Source organism: Salvelinus sp. IW2-2015, linkage group LG36 (genome assembly GCF_002910315.2).
Source record: "Salvelinus sp. IW2-2015 linkage group LG36, ASM291031v2, whole genome shotgun sequence".
NCBI classification, from domain to species: domain Eukaryota; kingdom Metazoa; phylum Chordata; class Actinopteri; order Salmoniformes; family Salmonidae; genus Salvelinus; species Salvelinus sp. IW2-2015.
Window position 1 is genome coordinate 566,744 of NC_036875.1, and position 19,509 is coordinate 586,252.

The following is a 19,509-nucleotide window of genomic DNA, read 5'->3' on the forward strand; positions in this document are numbered from 1 at the left end:
AGCTGTCAACATTTTTGTCCTCACATTAAACTGGTATATTTTTGTATTCATGCCAATTCCTTTTAGCCAATTTGTATCTTTAAGATATGGAAGGCAAACAAATTCCCTACCTTCTCACTTTCCACTTGTGTCACGTTCCTGACCTTATTTCCTTGCCTCCTCCATTTTTGTGGTAATGCTGCAATCAGTTGGTTCTAAGTGTCAGATGTGTGCGTACTGGTAGTGAAGTCAGGTGCAGGAGAGCAGAGATTTGTAAACAGGCGCACACTTTATTTAGGCAAAAGTGCAAAACGCGCAAAACAGTCACAAGATTTATGTTTAACAATAAACATCTTCTTGAAAAATAACACGGAAAAACAAGCCAGTCTGGCGCGTCAACAATACACACGTAACACAAGCAATCTTAAACAAAGACATGATGGGGAACAGAGGAATAAATACATGTAGATTGATTGGGGAATGAAAATCAGGTGTGCAGGGAACAAGACAAAACAAATGGATACATGAAAAATGAAGCGGCGATGGCTAGAAAGCTGGTGAYGTCGACAGCTGAACGCCGCACGAACAAGGAGAGGAGCCGACTTCGKCGGAAGTCGTGACATTAAGTTTGGACTGAGCAAACATTCCCATATATTTTCGATAGCAGCATATGTGCCATAACTCCACCGTTTATATTCCTAAAATCATTAATAAATATAATACCTTTTTTTTTTTATCCATAAAGATAGTTTTTTTAAATTAATCAGTATATTTGAGTTTAACCATAACATTAGTTCTATATTTTCTGGAGGATAAAATTGAGATTGTAACCAGCTTTGTATGGCTTGTTTAAGAAAGGGCAATACTTTAAACATTTCATTTTCAGTCAGTCGGATATGAGAAGTTGTAATCTGTATGAAGGCAAAAAGGCTATTTTTAAACATAGGATGAGCCTTTCTTAATAATCTACTGGAGAACCATTTTGGATTTAAGTATAATTTATGTATGAGTGAAGCTTTTAGTGAGAGGTTTAAAGCTTTCATTTTTAATAATTTTAGCCCCCCAAACTCATATTCATTATATAAATAGGCATGTTTAATTTTGTCTGGTTTAGCATTCCATARAAAATCTAATATTTTTTGTTCATATGATTTAAAAATGAGTTGTTTGGATTAGGCAGCGCCATTAGTAAGTAAGTAAACGCTGATAGAACCAAAGAGTTAATCAATGTGATTTTCCCATGAATAGATAACTATTTACCTCTCCATGTTTGCAGAATCGTATCTATTTTTGCAAACTTTCGATTGAAATTGAATGTGGTAAGTCCATTTATATTTTTTGAGATGTGAATATCAAGTATATCTACTTGGTTTTGGAAAACTGCATGGGTAGTGTAAACACTGTCTATTAACGATCCAATATGTTACACTTGTCATAATTAGATTTTAGTCCAGAGAGTCTAGAAACGTTATCAAGATCTTCAATGAGACTGTGCAGGGATCCAGATTGTGGACTTGAGTCTTGAGTCATTGGCATACATTGCCACTTGCGTGTTAATCCTCTGGATTTCTAACCCCTTGATGTTCTTGTTGGATCTACTTTTAATAGCTAGCATTTCAATGGCCATAATAAATAGATATGGAGACAAAGGACAGCCTTGTTTTACTCCTCTTASAAGCTCAATACTTTCTGAGAAGTAACCATTATTTACTATGTTACATCTGGGGATGCTGTAGATAACTTTAACCCATTGAATAAGGGATTCACCAAAATTTAAGTAATCCAGGCATTTATACACTACTGGTCGAAAGTTTTACAGCACCTACTCATCCAAGGGCTTTTCTTTATTTTTACTACTTTCTACATTGTAGAATAATAGTGAAGACATCAAAACTATGAAATAACACATATGGAATCATGTAGTAACCAAAAAGGTGTTAAACAAATCAAAATGTATTTTATATTTGAGATAGCCACCCTTTGCCTTGATGACAACCTTTGCACACTCTTGGCATTCTTTCAACCAGCTTTTCCAACAGTCTTGAAGGAGTTCCCACATATTCTGAAGACTTTTTGGGTGCTTTTCCTTCACTCTGCGGTCCGACTCATCCCAAACCATCTCAATTTGGTTGAGTTCGGGGGAATGTGGAGGCCAGGTCATCTCATGCAGCACTCTATCACTCCTTCTTGGTAAAATAGCCCTTACACAGCCTGGAGGTGTGTTGGGTCATTGTCCTGTTGAAAAACAAATGATAGTCCCACTAATCCCAACCCAGATGGGATGGCGTATCGCTGCAGAATGCTGTGTTAGCCATGCTGGTTAAGTATTCCTTGAATTCTAAATAAATCACTRACGCACCCCCACACCATAACACCTCCTCCTCCATGCTTTACGGTGGGAAATACATATGCGGAGATCATCCATTCACCCACACCGCGTCTCACAAAGACACAGCGGTTGGAACCAAAAATCTCCAATTTGGACTCCAGACCAAAGGAGTCTAATGTCCATTGCTCATGTTTCTTGGCCCAAGCAAGTCTCTTCTTCTTATTGGTGTCCTTTAGTAGTGGTTTCTTAGCAGCAATTAAACCATAAAGGCCTGACTCACACAGTCTCCTCTGAACAGTTGATGTTGAGATCTGTCTGTTACTTGAACTCTGTTTAGCATTTATTTGGGCTGCCATTTCTGAGGCTGGTAACTCTAATGAACTTACCCTCTGCAGCAGAGGTAACTYTGTGTCTTCCATTCCTGTGGCAGTCCTCATGAGGACCAGTTTCATCATAGCGCTTGATGGTTTTTGTGACTGCACTTAAAGAAACTTTCAAAGTTCTTTAAATTTTCCATATTGACTGACCTTCATGTCTTAAAGTAATGATGGACTGTCATTTATTTTTGCTTTTTTGAGTTGTTCTTGCCATAATAAGGACTTAGTCTGTATACCAGCCCTACCTTGTCAAAACACAACTGATTGGCTCAAATGCATTAAGAAAGAAAGAAATTCCCCGAATTCACTTTTAACAAGGCACACCTGTAAATTGAAATGCAATTCCAGGTGACTACCTCATGAAGCTGTGATCGAGGCAAAGGGTGGTATATAGACAGCCACGAAGACTATAGATGAAAACTCTCTAGGTAGATAGTGTGGTCTACAGCTTATCATGAGATACTCTACCTCAGGCGAGCAAAACCTTGAGACTTCCTTAGATATCGTGCACCAGCTGTTGTTTACAAATATACAGACACCGCCACCCCTTGTCTTACCAGAGGCTGCTGTTCTATCCTGCCGATACAGTGTCTAACCCGCTAGCTGTATGTTATTCATGTCGTCGTTCAGCCACAACTCAGTAAAATATAAGATATTACAGTTTTTMATGTCCCGTTGGTAGGATATACGTGCTTGTAGATTGTCCACTTTATTATCCTGCGATTGTACGTTGGCCAATAGTACCGATGGCGAAGGCAGATTAGCCACTCGTCGCCGGATCCTTACAAGGCACCCCGATCTCCTTCCGCGATATCTCCGTCTCTTTCTCCTGCGAATGACGGGGAYGAGGGCCTTGTCTGGTGTCTGGAGYAAATCCCTCTCGTCTGACTCATTAAAGAAACATTATTSGTCCAGTTCAAGGTGAGTAATCACCGTTCTGATGTCCATTAGCTCTTTTCAGTCATAAGAGACGGTATCAGCAATATTATGTACAAAATAAGTTACAAACATGCCGAAAAAAATATAAAAAAATTGCACGGTTGTGAGCCCATAAAACGGGAGCCCATAAAACGGCAAGCCATCCCTCCGGCACCATCTTCGATCGATCATGAAGGCCTGATTCATGCAGCTCCCCCTGAACAGTTTGCTTGTTGAGATGTTGTCTGTTACTTTAACTCTGTGAAGCATTTATTTGGGGCTGCTATTCTGAGGCTGGTAACACGAATGGACGTATCCTCTGCAGCAGAGGTAACTCCGGGTCTTCCTTTCCTGTGGTGGTCCTTATGAGAGCCAGTTTCATCATAGCGCTTGATGGTTTTTGACTGACCTTCATGTCTTAAAGTAATGATGGCCTGTCATTTCTCTGCTTATTTGACCTGTTCTTGCCATAATATGGACTTGGTATTTTACCAATAGGGCTATCTTCTGTATACCCCTACCTTGTCACAGCACAACTGATTGGCTCAAAATGCATTAAGAAGGAAAGAAATTACACAAATTAACTTTTAAGAAGGCACACCTGTTAATTGATGCATTCCAGGTGACTACCTCATTGAAGCTGGTTGAAGAGAATGCCAAGAGTGTTCAAAGCTGTCATCAAAGCAAAGGGTGGCTAATTTGAAGAATCTCAAATATAAAATATATTTTGATTTGTTTTAACACTTTTTTGGTTACAACATTATTCCATATGTGTTATTTCATAAGTTTTGATTCTTCATTATTATTCTACACTGTAGAAAATAGTAAAAAATGTAAGAAAAACTTTTGAATGAGTAGGTGTTTCTAAAACTTTTGACCCATAGTGTATATACATTTGTCATACTTTATCGAACGCTTTTCAAAATCTGCTTTGAAGACCAGACCTGGTATCTTTGATGTGTTCTTAATGTTCAATTGTTTCAGTAATTGTTGTATTTTATCTCCAAGATATCGTCCATGTAATGTGGAGTGTTGTTGAGGTGAAGTCTGAGCCTAAACAAACCAACAGAAACTGGGAGTTGATGTCTGTGATTCTGGCACTGGGTTTACACTGTATTTGGAACTCTATCTGATTTGGCGCCAACTTTGGCAACACAGAACTTTAACACCCACTTTTGGATTGAAGGCTGGACATAAGGAGCCTGTGAAAGAGAGCATAAGAAAATGAAAGTACATTATTTGAAGTCAATGGAGACTCGACAACTCTAGTCAGATCAAGAAAACAAATTCAAATTAAATTGGAACTGAAAGGAATTGACCCCAACTCTGACAGAGACTTCATGATCGAGCTACCCAATGCCTCCTCACCGTTTCACGGCTCGTCTTCACGTAAGCCTTCCTCAGTTGTTTTATTTTCCCTGGTGGAAGGGTCAGAGCTTACCCCGGTGTGGAACTCATGATTTGACAAAAGCCCCCGATTTTACACTCTCTGTCCCCCGAGCTCTGTGCCATGTCAGAAACACTGTACCAGACATTCATCTATGCTCCGAGGTCGACTGACAGAGAAGACTGCATCAGAGACTGAGACCGATCTCGGACGAAAACATCTGTCTTCTATCATGAACCACTGGTGTCCCTACTGCGGGAATCAGTGAGTCATCTCAGTCAGAGGCTTACAGAGCGACTTAGCTTTGATTAGTATGATGCAGACGTAAGTAAAGACTATGCCTCAGTGTCTTATGAGTGGAAACCGTGAATACGGCGTATTATATAGTCGAATGGTGAACTGATTCCATGAGAATCAGAAAATGCCGTGCAGTATAGTTGCATTTTTCTGAGGTGAGCCCCAGATTTGTAGAGATGTTTTATTGATAGGGGTGGATGATAGCCTTGGGATGTATTGCATAAATCGAGAGCTGCTTTAATGGATACAGGAAATGGATGAAGGCTAGGAGGTGTTTGTGTGTGGGTCTGTGTCGATATGAGTCTGATGTGTGTCTTTTCTGTGTGTTTGTTTGTGGTGTGTGTGTCTGTGGTCACGTTTGTGATCTTCTGTTGTCACACAGCAGGAAACTAAACCTTTTACCATCCTCACAGTAAACATAGACTCACGGTGGCCATGAAAAACAAGTATTCATTACACCCGAAACAAACATCAAGAGGGGGCGGAATGGATTCTTTACAGGGCAACCGTTTGCTGCTTGGCAACCCAGGCCCGGACTTCAAAGAGTTTGGCGTGACTGTCCGGTCAGGCCAGTGCTGAGTAATTGGACCATTGATGTAGCTATAATGGTCGGGGGCAGCAGCTGATTAGAATATCAATTTAATCGCCAATGGTTAGCTTGTGCTGGTTGACATGGTGCTCTATGGGGTCAAACTGTGGAGAATCTTTAAGTAGACAACCCCTGGCAAATCACAACCTCATCTAATATATTGCGTTCTGCATTTGTCTCATTCCTATGCTACACATGTTTGTGCACATATGTTTCCGTTATCTGTCTCCCTATTATCTTCCAGTGTCAGAGAAAGACATTCTCAGCTAAGCCCAAGTCAGTCTCTGTGTAATGTACAGTTGAAGTCAGAAGTTTACACACATTTAGGTTGGAGTCATTAAAACTCGTTTTTCAAATCACTCCACAAATTTATTTTTTAACAAACTATAGTTTTGACAAGTCGGTTAGGACATCTACTTTGTGCATGGACACAAGTAATTTTCCAACAATTGTTTACCAGACAGATTATTTCACTTATAATTCACTGTATCACAATTCAGTGGGTCAGAAGTCTACTTACACTAAGTTGACTGTGCTTTTAAACAGCTTGGAAAATTCCCAGAAAATGATGTCATGGCTTTAGAAGCTTTCTGATTAGGCTAATTGACATCAATTTGAGTCAATTGGAGGTGTACTTGTGGATGTATTTCAAGGCCTACCTTCAAACTCAGTGCCTCTTTGCTTGACTCCATGGGAAAATCAAAAGAAATCAGCCAAGACCTCAGAAATAAATTGTAGACCCCCACAGTTCATCCTTGGGAGCAATTTCCAAATGCCTGAAGGGATCACGTTCATCTGTACCAAACAATAGCACGCAAGTATAAACACCATGGGACCATGCAGCCGTCATACCGCTCAGGAAGAGATGCATTCTGTCTCTTAGAAACGAAACGTACTTTGGGCCAAAAGTGCAAATCAATCTCAGAACAACAGCAAAGGACCTTGGTGAAGATGCTGGAGAAACAGGTTCAAGTATCTATATTCCACAGTAAAACGAGTCCTATATGGACATAACCTGAAATGCCGCTCAGGCAAGGAAGAAGCCACTGCTCCAAAACTGCCATAAAAAGCCAGCAGACTAACGGTTTGCAACTGTACATGGGACAAAGATCATACTTTTTGGAGAAATGTCCTCTGGTCTGATGAAACAAAAATAGAACTGTTGTCCAATAATTACCATCGTAATGTTTGGAGGAAAAAGGGGGAGGCTTGCAAGCCGAATAAACAGCCATCCCAACCGTGAAGCACGGGGGTGGCAGCATCATGTTGGGGGGGTGCTTTGCTTGCAGGAGGGACTTACAAAAATAGATGGCATCATGAGGTAGGAATATTATGTGGATATATTGAAGCAACAAGCATCAATCAGGAAGTTAAAGCTTGGTCGCAAATGGGTCTTCCAAATGGACAATGACCTCAAGCATACTTCCAAAGTTTGTGCTTAGGCAACAATCAAGTATTGGAGTGCCCATCGCAAAGCCCTGACCTCAATCACATATAATAATTTTGGGGCAGAACTGAAAAAGTGTGATGGGAATGTGATGGAAAAAAAAAATCTGAAATAAATCACTCTACTATTATTCTGACATTTCACATTCTAAAATAAAGTGGTGATCCTAACTGACGTAAGACAGGGACATTTTCAGATTAAATGTCAGGAATTGTGATTAACTGAGTTTAAATGTATTTGGCTAAGGCTATGTAAACTCCGACTTAAACTGATGTAACCAGGTCTAGTGAAAATATGATTTTATTAAATAAAGGTTAAATGAAAAAATATTTCAAAAATGTGTGTGGGACATCCTGCACCATTGGCCACTTTCTTCTCGCTCTCCGGAGATTGAGTTTGCACAGTAGAAGTGGTTCACTTATACTCCTCCAGGGTCCAACTTGCTTACAGGTTTTTTGATTTAGCCAGGCTATTTATTTTCTTGCCAAGCCCGAATAATATTAAATTACATTGAGAATGTTTACAAAATATGTAAAGCACATATCTAATATCTAAACAGTTACACGAATGTGAAAACATTACCAACAAACTACACACCTTTAGCAATGTACCATGTATCGTAGAAATGTTGAATATCAGGCTTCTCTTCCCTCAGGAACTTTTGGATGGAAGGGTGTCGATCTGTGACTATGCTGTGAATCTTGACCCCCGCCGCCTCCAGGGCAGAGAGGCTCCGCACCAGCCCCTCCTTCTCCATGCGCTGGCACCTCGTTGCTATGTGCAGGAAACTAAAGTCTCACAGATCTCATATTGACATCACTTTGTCAAGTAAGGATTTGTGTTGTAATTGATGTGAAATCTACCTTATCAAATTGAATGTCCAACACTTTGTTGGCCTCCACATCCATTGTAGTGTAACTCCCACATTTTAAAYAGTGCCCTAGAGTGTCAGCCCTCGTATCACCCCCAAGACGAATAGCTCCCTCTTTAGTGGCTAGCTGGAGGAGGGCGGTTTGCTCGGATTTCCACTGCCAGTAGATTGTGGGATTCAGCAGGTTTGCCTGGTGTTTGTGGTAGGTCCTCTGACATATGCCCTGGACATATCAAATCAAATGTATTTATATAGCCCTTCTTACATCAGCTRATATCTCAAAGTGCTGTACAGAAACCCAGCCTAAAACCCCAAACAGCAAGCAATGCAGGTGTAGAAGCACGGATACATATGTATCCAAGAACTAAAAAATAAGCAACAAATAATATCAGTTTACATAAACTATGTTTCACAATTGGGTTATCAAATGTATCAAAGTAATTAAGTGGTTTACCTTCATTATTTTTCTACAAATGATGAGTCCGTGAAAGMTGTTGCTGCTGACAGTTGAAGATTGCCGGCAGGATAATTGCCAACATGTGGCTGACTGTTCCGTTTATAAAAATACTCACAGCGAGGGCATGTCTGCATGATGCTGATGAGGGTCCCCTTGCTGGTYTTCTCTATGCCCCATGGTCGGCTGCAAACTGGACATCTCTCGAACAACTGCAGCAGGCAATCCTCAMAAACAATGTACTTTCTCATCTTWTGAGGTGGTRTTGACTTGGAGGGCCTGTGACAGGGTGATATGAGACAGCCAAGTGATACATTGCATTTTGTTCTAAATAAAGAAATAAGGTTTTCGGTAATGCACTTTACAACCAAAACGACTACTACTCGTGTCTGCTTGGCTGGGTAATTAGCCTATTAGTTTATCTAGGCGGGTATTTTTTTATATAACTTTTCACATACCACACATTACCTGTCGTTGTTGATGAAGCTGTCTGTGCCATCAGGGCAGTAACTCGGGTCACTATCAGAGGCCTCATGATGACTTGTCCTTTTCATAGGAGTCAGGGGGAGACTCTGGCAACAACGTAGGAGGTGTCAATGTCACAAGGGTTCTTGTGTTGCATGACACACTTTTATTCAGAGGTCTTGCCTGACAACAGTCAAATGAATTATTTTTGGAGGTGGCTAAACCCTTGCAATCACATTGTTGGACATGTTATGATACCCACCCTTGCTCCTTCTGGTTGGTCCTGGCATCCGTACATGGTTCATGACCAGGGGATCAGTCTGGCATCCAACTGTGCACTTTGTCTAACAGAAAAACAGGGTATCAATTATAAACAACAATTATAAACATAACTCGAAAAAAAATACTTAACCTCATTTGGRAGCTAATTCTATGTTTGACAGATGCTCCAGTCAATCTACACTATGCAGACCAACTGTGACATGGGTTGGTTTGGGTTTGTTGCTGCAAATTAGTACACTGTTGTAGTAGTCAGACGTGAGTTAGCTACCACCATAACTACTGGTCCATCATTCTGAATGGAGCCTAATACGATGCCATTGTTAAAGTAGGCAAATAATTTGTAGGAAACAACTTTACAACATTCTGATGTCGACAAATTTGCTAGCAAAGTTTATCAAAAAATTGCTAGCAATACTAATGTTAGCTAGCTAGCTAAAATACGGTGGTGTTCCTTCCATCTTAGTTAGCTAGCTGACTAAAGTTAAACTGCATCTGAAGTCAATCTGGCGAYATCACAATCATGACAAAAGGTTTTCCTACTAWTTTGCCTCCTTTTGAAATGTTAACGTTACCGTGTTTCCAAGCCAAATCCGAGTTGTATTGAGGTAGCCGACTAACGTCAGCTAGCCTGCCTCGCTAGCATTATAGTGATAATGATTAGCTATCAAAATATACATAACTTAACTATATATTTTATATTTGAGATTCTTCAAAGTAGCCACCCTTTGCTTTGATGACAGCTTTGCACACTCTGACAAGAGGTTGAGAGGATGATGTTGAGGGAGAAGTTGTTGTACTGGCAACACACTACCAGGTCTCTGACCTTCTCCATAGGCTGCCTCGTCGTCGGTCGTCTGGGATGATAGCATTGATGTGAGCTATGACCAKCCTTTCAAAGCACTTCATAGCTATAGATGTGAGTGCTATTTGGTGGTAGTCATTTAGGCAGGTTACCTTGGTATTCTCGGGCATGGGGACTGTCGTGGTCTGCTTGAAACTAGTTGCTATTACAGATCGGGTCAGGAATAGGTTGAAAATGTCAGTGAAGACACTAGTCAGCTCGTCAGTGCATGTTCTGAGTATGCATCCTGGTATTCCGTCTGGCCTCACAGCATTGCGAATRTGAAGCTGTTTCAAGGTTGTTCCGATGATAGTATCAACTCACATCAGCTATGGAGAGCAAGATCACACAGTCGTCYGGAACAGCTGGTGTTCTCATGCGTGGTTCAGTTTTGCGTGCCWCGAAGCGAGCATAGAAGGCATTTAGCTCGTCAGGTAGGCTCGCAGCYTGCGGCTGGGTTTCCCTTTGTAATCTGTGTTAGTTTGCAAGCCCTGCCTCATCTGTCGAATGTCAGAGCTGCCGTAGTAGGATTCAATCTTAGTCCTGTATTAACGCTTTGCCTGTTTGATGGCTAATCGGAGGTCTTGGCGGTGTTTCTTAAARGTTTCTGGATTAGTGTCCCGCTCCTGTGGGGAYGACGTCGTCGATGCACTTTTTAATGAAGCCGGTGACTGATGTGATAAACTCCTCAATGTTATCGGATTAATCCCGGGACATATTCCAGTCTGTGCTAGCGAAACAGTCCAGTATCTTAGCATCCACTTTATCGGACCACTTCCGTATTGAGTGTTTTACTGGTACTTCCTGTTTGAGTTTTTACTTGTAAGTAGGAAGGAGAAGAATATACMGTAGTTATGGTCTGATTTGCCAAATGCAGGGCGAGGGAGGGCCTTGTATGTGTTTCTGTGTGTGGAGTAAAAGTATTGTCGCCTCATTTCTAGGTGACATGCTGGTAGAAATGAGATTGAACGGATTTCAGTTTCCCTGCATTAAAATCACTGGCCACAAGAAACGTCGCCTCTGGATGTGTATTTTCTTGTTTGCTGATGGCTCTATACAACCCGTTGATTGTGATCTTGGTGCCAGCATCGGTTTGTGGTGGTAAATAGACAGCTACGGAAAATATAGATAAACTCTCTTGGTAAATAGTGTGGTCTGCAGCTTATCATGAGGTATTCTAACTCAGGCGAGTAAAAACATGAGACTTCCTTAACATTAAAGATTGCGCACCAGCTGTTGTTAACAAAGAGGCACACTCCTCCTCCCTTCTTATCCGAGTCTGCCGTCCGGTCTTGACAATGAATAGWAAAACCATGGATATTATCCATGTCCTCCTTCAGCCACTACACTGAGAAACATAGAATATGAGTTTTTCAGGTCCCGTTTATTGGATATTCTCAAATGAAGCTCATCTAGTTTGTTCTATTGTGATTGCATGTTCGCCAAAACGTGTCTAGAACATTATCTTATATTCTGAGAACATGCCAACCATGTTCTGTGTATGTTTGGTGGGACGTTGATGAAATATTTGCCGAACCCACAGAAAACTGGACACAATGTTCATGCAACGTTTTCACGAAATGTGTCTAGAATTTTTAATAACTTATRTTTTGAGAACATGGTAACCATGTTCTGTGTAAGTTTGATGGCACGTTGTTGGAATATTCTATTAAACCTGGACACATGAATGTTCTTGCCGTGTTCTAATGACACGTGTCTAGAACATTAATATGTAATATTCTGAGAACATGTTAGTTCTGTTTGACATTAAGGGAATGGTCTCTTGGAAACAGTCCTTGCACGTCACCGGATCATTCCTATTGAAACGTTAGCTTAAGACCTAATGAGACTCTTAAGGGAACTCMTCTAAACGAGTGGGAACGTTTGTTGTTAGCTGGTTTACCTTTTAAGATCGAAATACACACTTTGGTGGCAATTGTCATGCTTTCATGACATTATGGTCATTTTTATGATGAACTGTTTGTATAAGCATAAGAATGTGACCAAGCACATTTTAATGTGTGTGAATCCAAGAGGTGGAGGAATCCGAAACCCGTACAAACCAAACGTGACATCCCATCAGCATCAATGGCACTCATTTCCCTACATAGTGCACAACTTTTAACCAGAGCCCTACAGTATGGGCCCTGTTCAAAAGTAGTGCACTATGAAGGGAATTGGGTCGACGCCAACCAGTTTTACAGAGCATCAGTTCCATTCCCTAATCACCATGTTTATATCTGTCTCCACTGGCTGAATTGAATTGTCTGGCCCTGCAAAGCCTTCTGTGAATAGCTAGCCCTCTGCTTTTATTCATGTCTAGATGGGTGTAGAATGATGGATACCAATTTCAATGGATGGTTGGATAAATAGATGGGTAGCTGATTTTATTGTTTTGTTTATTGATGCTGATGGGTTGTCATGTTTGGTTTGTACAGGTTTCGGATTCCTCTACCTCTCGGATTGACACACACTAAATTGCGCTTGGTCCCTTTCTTATACGATACAGACAGTGATGCTCTCTCTCTCTCTCTCTCTCTCTCTCTCTCTCTCTCTCTCTCTCTCTCTCTCTCTCTCTCTCTCTCTCTCTCTCTCTCTCTCTCTCTCTCTCTCTCTCCTTCTCTCTCTCTCTCTCTCTCTCTCTCTCTCTCTCTCTCTCTCTCCTCTCTCTCTCCTCTCTTCCTCTCTCTCTCTCTCATCTCTCTCTCTCTCTCTCTCTCTCTCTCTCTCTCTCTCTCTCTCTCTCTCTCTCTCTCTCTCTCTCTCTCTCTCTCTCTCTCTCTCTCTCTCTCTCTCTCTCCTCTCTCTCTCTCTCTCTCTCTCTCTCTCTCTCTCTCTCTCTTCCTCTCTCTCTCTCTCTCTTCTCTCTCTCTCCTCTCTCTCTCTCTCTCTCTCTCTCTCTCTCTCTTCTCTCTTCTCTCTCTCTCTCTCTCTCTCTCTCTCTCTCTCTCTTCTCTCTCTCTCTCTTCTCTCTCCTCTGTTCACCTATTCTTCCATCCCTTACTTCCTGTCTCCTCTTGCGCTCTCCTTTTTATGTTCAACCTTGTCAAACAACTGCTATGTCCAATGTTATTCGGTGCGCAGCATGGGAGTCTGTGTCGAGTGACAATGTTTGTAATATTTGCGAACGCTTTGTGTGATGTCACCTGCAATGTCAAGGAGGCCTTTTCTACATAGTGTACAAAGTGCCCTGGCCCTGAATGATTGTGTGCCAGGACAGTTTCACAGGCTGGTAGACAACAGGTCTACATGTCCRTGCCTTATTTCTCTGCCGTAATATAAARGAAGTGAGGGGAGGTTGGGGCGACAGGGGAAGTTGTTCACAACGCAGAGCCACAGCAGCCCCTGCAGGTGTATTTGGGAACAACAGCTCAGCCAGCAGCCTGGAGTAGATACAATGGGATGGGATGTCGATGATGAATGTAGATGGGCAAAGACACATACATCCATAGACACACACGCACACACACTAACCCGAAAACCTAACCTTAACCCTAACCATAAACCTAACCCTAGCTCCTAACCCTAAAACTAACCCTAGCTCCTAACCCTAAACCTAATTCTAACCTTAACACTAATTCTAACCTKAAACACCCTAGAAATAGCATTTGACCTTGTAGGGACTTACAAAATGTCCCCAGTTGGTCAAATTTTTGTTAGTTTACTATTCTTGTGTGGACTACCATGTAGGTAGTTGAAATGCTACCCTGTGCTCCAGGTTTTGTCACAGTGGAGGGCTGAAGTTCTGTTCAGAGGTGCGGTCCGTTTTGTAAGGCCCCGTGCGGGCGCAGAAGGCCATGCCATATGGCCTTAGCCCATCGCTTTTGCTCACTGCAGAGAATAGCGGGGGATCAAATTCTCTCACCTTCTGTCTGTTCCTCTCTCCGTCACTTCTCGTTCACCCCTCTCCCTCGATCCCCACTTCCTCATATCCCTCTGTAACTTCATCCCTCGTGTATTTTTCTCCCATCCTTCAGTTTTCTGTCCATCTCTCTGATTCCTCTCACCGCCGCTGCCTGTTTATCTCCCTGCATGCTTTCTTTCTTTCTCTCCACTCCTCCTCTCTTCCTCCTCTCCACCATCCCGCCTTATTGAAAAGGATGACTGAGGATGATTGAAAAGTGAGACATTGAGGCTCAGCGTCATCTTTGCGCCTGCATAGCTGTGCTCCGAGATGGGGGGCCAAATTCACACGGTTCCTCCTCCCATGCCTGCCTCCCTAAGAGAGGGATATTTAAACCCCCCCCCCTCGCTCCCCTTAGGGGAGAGAGAGACAGGGAGGTGATCAGACTAGGGGAGGCGTCGCAAAGAGAAACAGGCACTCTCCAAGACACCCGCGGGTTCTTGCTGGGCATCTTTCCCTCAGTTGCATCATGACTGGCAAAAGACGTCCCTGGTGTTAAAAACACGCTGAGCCAGATGGAGAGGACGATGAAAACGTACAGTATAAGCCACCCAGGGCGTATCTGTAGAATTGGCCATACTTTCTTTCTCTTGAAAAGGGGGAGGGAGTGAGAAGGGGAGAATTCTTCCCTCCATCCTTGAGCTCTCAAAGTATTTCTCTTTTACTGTGATCCCCCGCTCTTTTTCAAACAGCTCTGTTACTTATTTACACCTTCCTTTCTTTTTTCTGTCTCTAATTTCCTCCCGTTCTCCTTCTTTTTTCCAATCCTGTTTTTTCCACTCCTCTCCCCTTGTCCCAACCCCCCTCCCTCTCTATCTTCCTTATTCCCCCATCCCTTACTTTCTATCTCAGAGTCTCTTATTTTCTCTACCCCTCCTCCTCCTCACTACTCACCCTCCCTCCCTCTCTTCCTTTTTTCCCTCTCTGTTGCTTTCTATCTCTAGCTGTCTTCTTTCCTCCACTCCCCCTCACCCTCTATCTCTCGTTCTCCTTCCCTTTCTTTCTCTCTCTTTGATCAGGAGCCAACCCTCTGTTCCTCCCCTCCTGCATTATGGCGCCCTCCCTTACTCTCTCAGCCAGTTAAAAATGATCGCCGCTCTGTAGCCGCTTCCAGGCTCTAGAATCGATAGAATGGTTGTTTTCGTGCTGCTCCTGGCAGTCGACTGACTGTGTGTGCGTGTGTGTATGTGTGCAGTGTTCTGCCAGAATGTGAACAGATGAAATGACAGCCTACTGTGCGTTATGCCGTTGTGTAGACCTGCACATTGTTCATCTATTAGGGGCCACCAGAGGCCTGTAAGAGACAGTCTAGCTCCTGTCCTGTGGGAGCCAACATGTGAGCTCCAGGTATCCTTGTGATGTTACACCTGGCGATGACATATCGTTTCCTGGTTTGCCTTTCCAGTCTGTGTTCCTGAGCTATAAGCCTATACAGTATTTGCAGTTGAATCAACATGACAATAGAGATACTGTATTGTATATACAGTAGCCTAAGTTTACAGGTTCTATAGTGCCGTAGGCCTAGAGATGGTGGTATAATTCTGTGCATTGTACAAGAGCTACCTCTTCTATGTATAAACGCTGCACTAGTATGAAATACATATAGACACACATAAAGAAATCGTCATGGATGCATAAGCTTGTATATAGGAAATCATAATGTATTATGTGGAGTATCGAGATGGATGATTAATTTAGTAATCTGACCATAACCTTTGCTCTCTCTGCAGTGCAACAATGACTACGTCCCAGTGTGTGGCTCCAACAATGAGAACTACCAGAACGAGTGTTATCTACGCAGGGACGCCTGCAAGCAGCAGTCTGAAGTGCTGGTGGTGTCAGAGGGCTCTTGTCCTGTCGGTATGTAGCATCTCAAGGATGGATTTATACTGCTCTCTCTCTCTCTCTCTCTCTATCTCTCTCGCTCGCTCAAGAGTTCTTGTGTGCCCAATGTTAAATTGTAAAGGTCTCTGAAGGAAGTGCCTATAGAAAGTTGGAAAAACTGTTTGAGGCCAATACATTCGCCTGCATTCCATTGTCAAAATATATAGCCAAACTGACTTCATCCACAGTACTTTAGTCCATCAAAGTTACTATTATAGCATGAAACTTGGAGACGCAACTTTGTTGGCCGGGTTCAGCATCCACTAAGGTTGCTGGAACTATGCTGTAAAAGATTGTAGAGAAGAAAATATCAGAGCCAGCACAGCAGGGTTTAGGTCAGCACAGTAGTGTGAAAAGGGTATTAGACTATTCGTGCCATGTTCACCGCTACAGTAATCTAGGGTTATCCCACGAGTCCTTTATTCAAGATAAGAACCTACAAGCATGTCAAAAAAGTCTAACGTTTAACATCTAGTAAGAGTCKTGTTCATTAGGGTATGCAACAGAAAACGTTTTTTAACATTTTGAGTGGGAAACAAAAATTGGACAATGATTAGACAAGTCCAAGTAGTCCCTCCCTTTTTCAGTCCGTTTTCTTCCATTTGGTGTCTGACCAAAGTGAATCTTTGGCAAGGGGAACATGTTGGCTTCACTCAAAGTTTCACTGGTGGGGTAGAGTAGCACTCTTGGGGTGTCGCTGACTCAGTTAACCTCACTGCCAGCCTGGTCAACTGCACTTAAGGGACTTTAAACACTCATATAGCTCAGCAGTCCACACCACACTCACAGGGAACACAGTCAGAATTGGAGTGGGAGTGTGTGTGTCGGTGGTTGTGATTTGTTTCGCAAGAAAAAAACGTCACCTTCTCGCCTGACTCACATGGAAGCTCTTAACTCTCTGTAAATTGCTTATGTGTTTGTGATTTTCTGTGCGTGTGTGTGTGTGTGTGTGTGTGTGTACATGCGCGCGTGTTTGTGTGTCTTTTTGTATGAGAGAATGGCTTTTTCCATGTGATAAGAGCTAATTTCGAGAAACAAGCTTTAGAAAACAAATGGAATGTGGTCGTACTTCGGCAGAACGGGCGTGATAGTGATGAGAATAGGCTGACAGCTCACTCCCCTCCTTCACACTCAGCCCCCTCATCCCCTCTGTCTTTCTTTCCCTTTATTTCACTCCATTCTTCACTGTCACGTCAAAAGCGTGTGTGGTAAAAATCTAATTAGACACGATTTATGTACCGGCCAGTGACTCTTCGAAATGCTTTTTACAAACAAATGACAGGAACAAAAAAGGGAGTACAGAGCACAAGAAAGTTATTACCCTGTGTCGTGACGTTGTCATCGTTAATATGATGACATGCTATTTATCTAATAATTAACTATGTTTATAATTACGTGATTMAATTAATCCCGTAACCATTAACTCAATAACCTGGGGCACCACGGGAAAAGTTTGTTTATTGAGTTACCGTTTCCCGAATTTCACTCAAAAAATATCAGAATATAGATTTCATGACAGTCACTAATTAATTAAGTTCTCCGTTGGGTATCTCTTCGTGGGTCGAGTTCCGCTTAGTGGGATAGGTTTGGTCGACGTCCTGTTCTTTCGATGGCTGCGTCTCCTTCGTTATCGGGTGTAAGTCTCTGATTGTCCACAAGATGTCACAATGTCCYTTCTCTTGGTTGTATGTTTCCTTTGACTCGTTCTGTGAGAGTGGTCTTCTTAGGAGGCTAATCAGCCGTGTCGACGCTCCCAGCTTGGGTAGGAGGGCCATGTAGACAACCGATGACTTGAAGAGAATAACCGGTTGGTCCTTCTTGAATTCACCTTCTTAGATTCAGTACTCAATCGTAGCATTAAGATGTTCCTTTGTCCTCTTCCTCATGTTGCGTTTCGGCTCGGCTGCAGCGCGCGGTCAACTTAGTCTGCTATGTAAATTCTTAACTCACATGTTTTATACTCCAGGGTAGAAAGGGGCGTTCCCATCTTTATGACACACTCTCTGGGTTCCCTGTGGTGTAGGTAGTTACAAGGCAAGGTATCAGAACTTACTATGATCTTGTTTAGACAACTTGAATCACAGTTTGTTACAAAAAACATTCTCTTTGATCTGGATATTGWACATATGTACATGTACATATTATGAAAACTCTTCAAGTTACAACATTTTCATTAYAACGTCATCATTTAACTCTTAATGGCATCACAAAATCAACCTTCATTTTCATATTCCATCTATCATTGTTACCACCATTTTGGCTGATGAAATATAATGTCCCAAAGTCCATTTATTGCATGTTACAGTTCTGAGGTAGATTCTCCATAAGGCCCACACAGACATTCCAGTCCCAAACACTAAAGGTAAAAAGGATTTGTCTGCTGCCTTAAGATTTACAATGGGCGTGAGGTGTCATAACCCCCCCCCCCCCCCCCCCCTGCGGGAGGGAGAGATATGTAACCTCCACTGTAACCTTAACCTCACAGGCCAGTCATGATACCTCCATCTTGCCTGTTCCATCCACCTTTCTCTCCCTCTCTCTTTATTTTCTTTGTTGGTTCTACCTCACCCTTTACCTACATAACTACACGTCAGATAAATAATCGAGGGGCGATTGAATGTGTTCACACACTGATATCTCGATTGACATGGGTCATGTGTTTTAAGAAAGGTGTGAAGTGCTGAACTCTGGTTGACAGACATTTCACCTGTGACTCTTGAATTTAACACCTTGCCTCTACTTTTTYTCTGCATTCAATATAAGTCAACATACCTAAAAAGTTACAATTTACTTGACACCCCATAAGATCAACAAAATGCTTTTATGAACATGTGATGACATGGTCATGGTGCGTTAGTGTTAAAAAAAATATATATATACAGTTGGAAGTTGGAAGTTTTTCACAATTCCTGACACAATCCTCCTAAAAATTCCCTCTCTTAGGTCAGTTAGGATCACCACTTTATTTTAAAGAATGTGAAATTTCAGAATAACAGTAAGAGAGAGAGAATGATTTATTTCTCATTTTATTTCTTTCATCACATTCCTAGTGGGTCAGAAGTTTACATGCTACCAAATACTAATTGAGTGTATTGCCTTTAAATTGTTTAACTTGGGTCAAACATTTCGGCTAGCCTTCCACAAGCTTCCRACAATAAGTTGGGTGAATATTGGCCCATTCCTCCTGACAGAGCTGGTGTAACTGAGTTAGGTTTGTAGGCCTCCTTGCTCGCACACGCTTTTTCAGTTCTACCCACACATTTTCTATAGGATTGAGGTCAGGGCTTTGTGATGGCCGCTCCAATACCTTGACTTTGYTTTCCTTAAGCCATTTTGCCACACCTTTGGAAGTATGCTTGGGGTTATTGTCCATTTGGATGACCCATTTGCGACCAAGCTTTAACTTCCTGACTGATGTTTTGAAAAGTTGCTTCAATATAACCACATAATTTTCCTTTCTCATAATGCCATCTATTTTGTGAAGT

At 42.1% G+C, this 19,509-nt stretch overlaps 1 protein-coding gene across 2 annotated transcripts in view; it reads left to right on the plus strand.

The window, feature by feature from the left end:
* Positions 1-19,509, plus strand: part of LOC111959720 (tomoregulin-2-like) — a 132,726-nt gene that overhangs the window by 18,730 nt on the left and 94,487 nt on the right. For both annotated transcript variants that reach the window (XM_070437698.1, XM_023981501.2), the window contains exon 3: positions 15,871-16,000. In XM_070437698.1, coding sequence (XP_070293799.1) covers positions 15,871-16,000 — 130 coding nt within the window. The remainder of the gene's footprint in view (positions 1-15,870; positions 16,001-19,509) is intronic.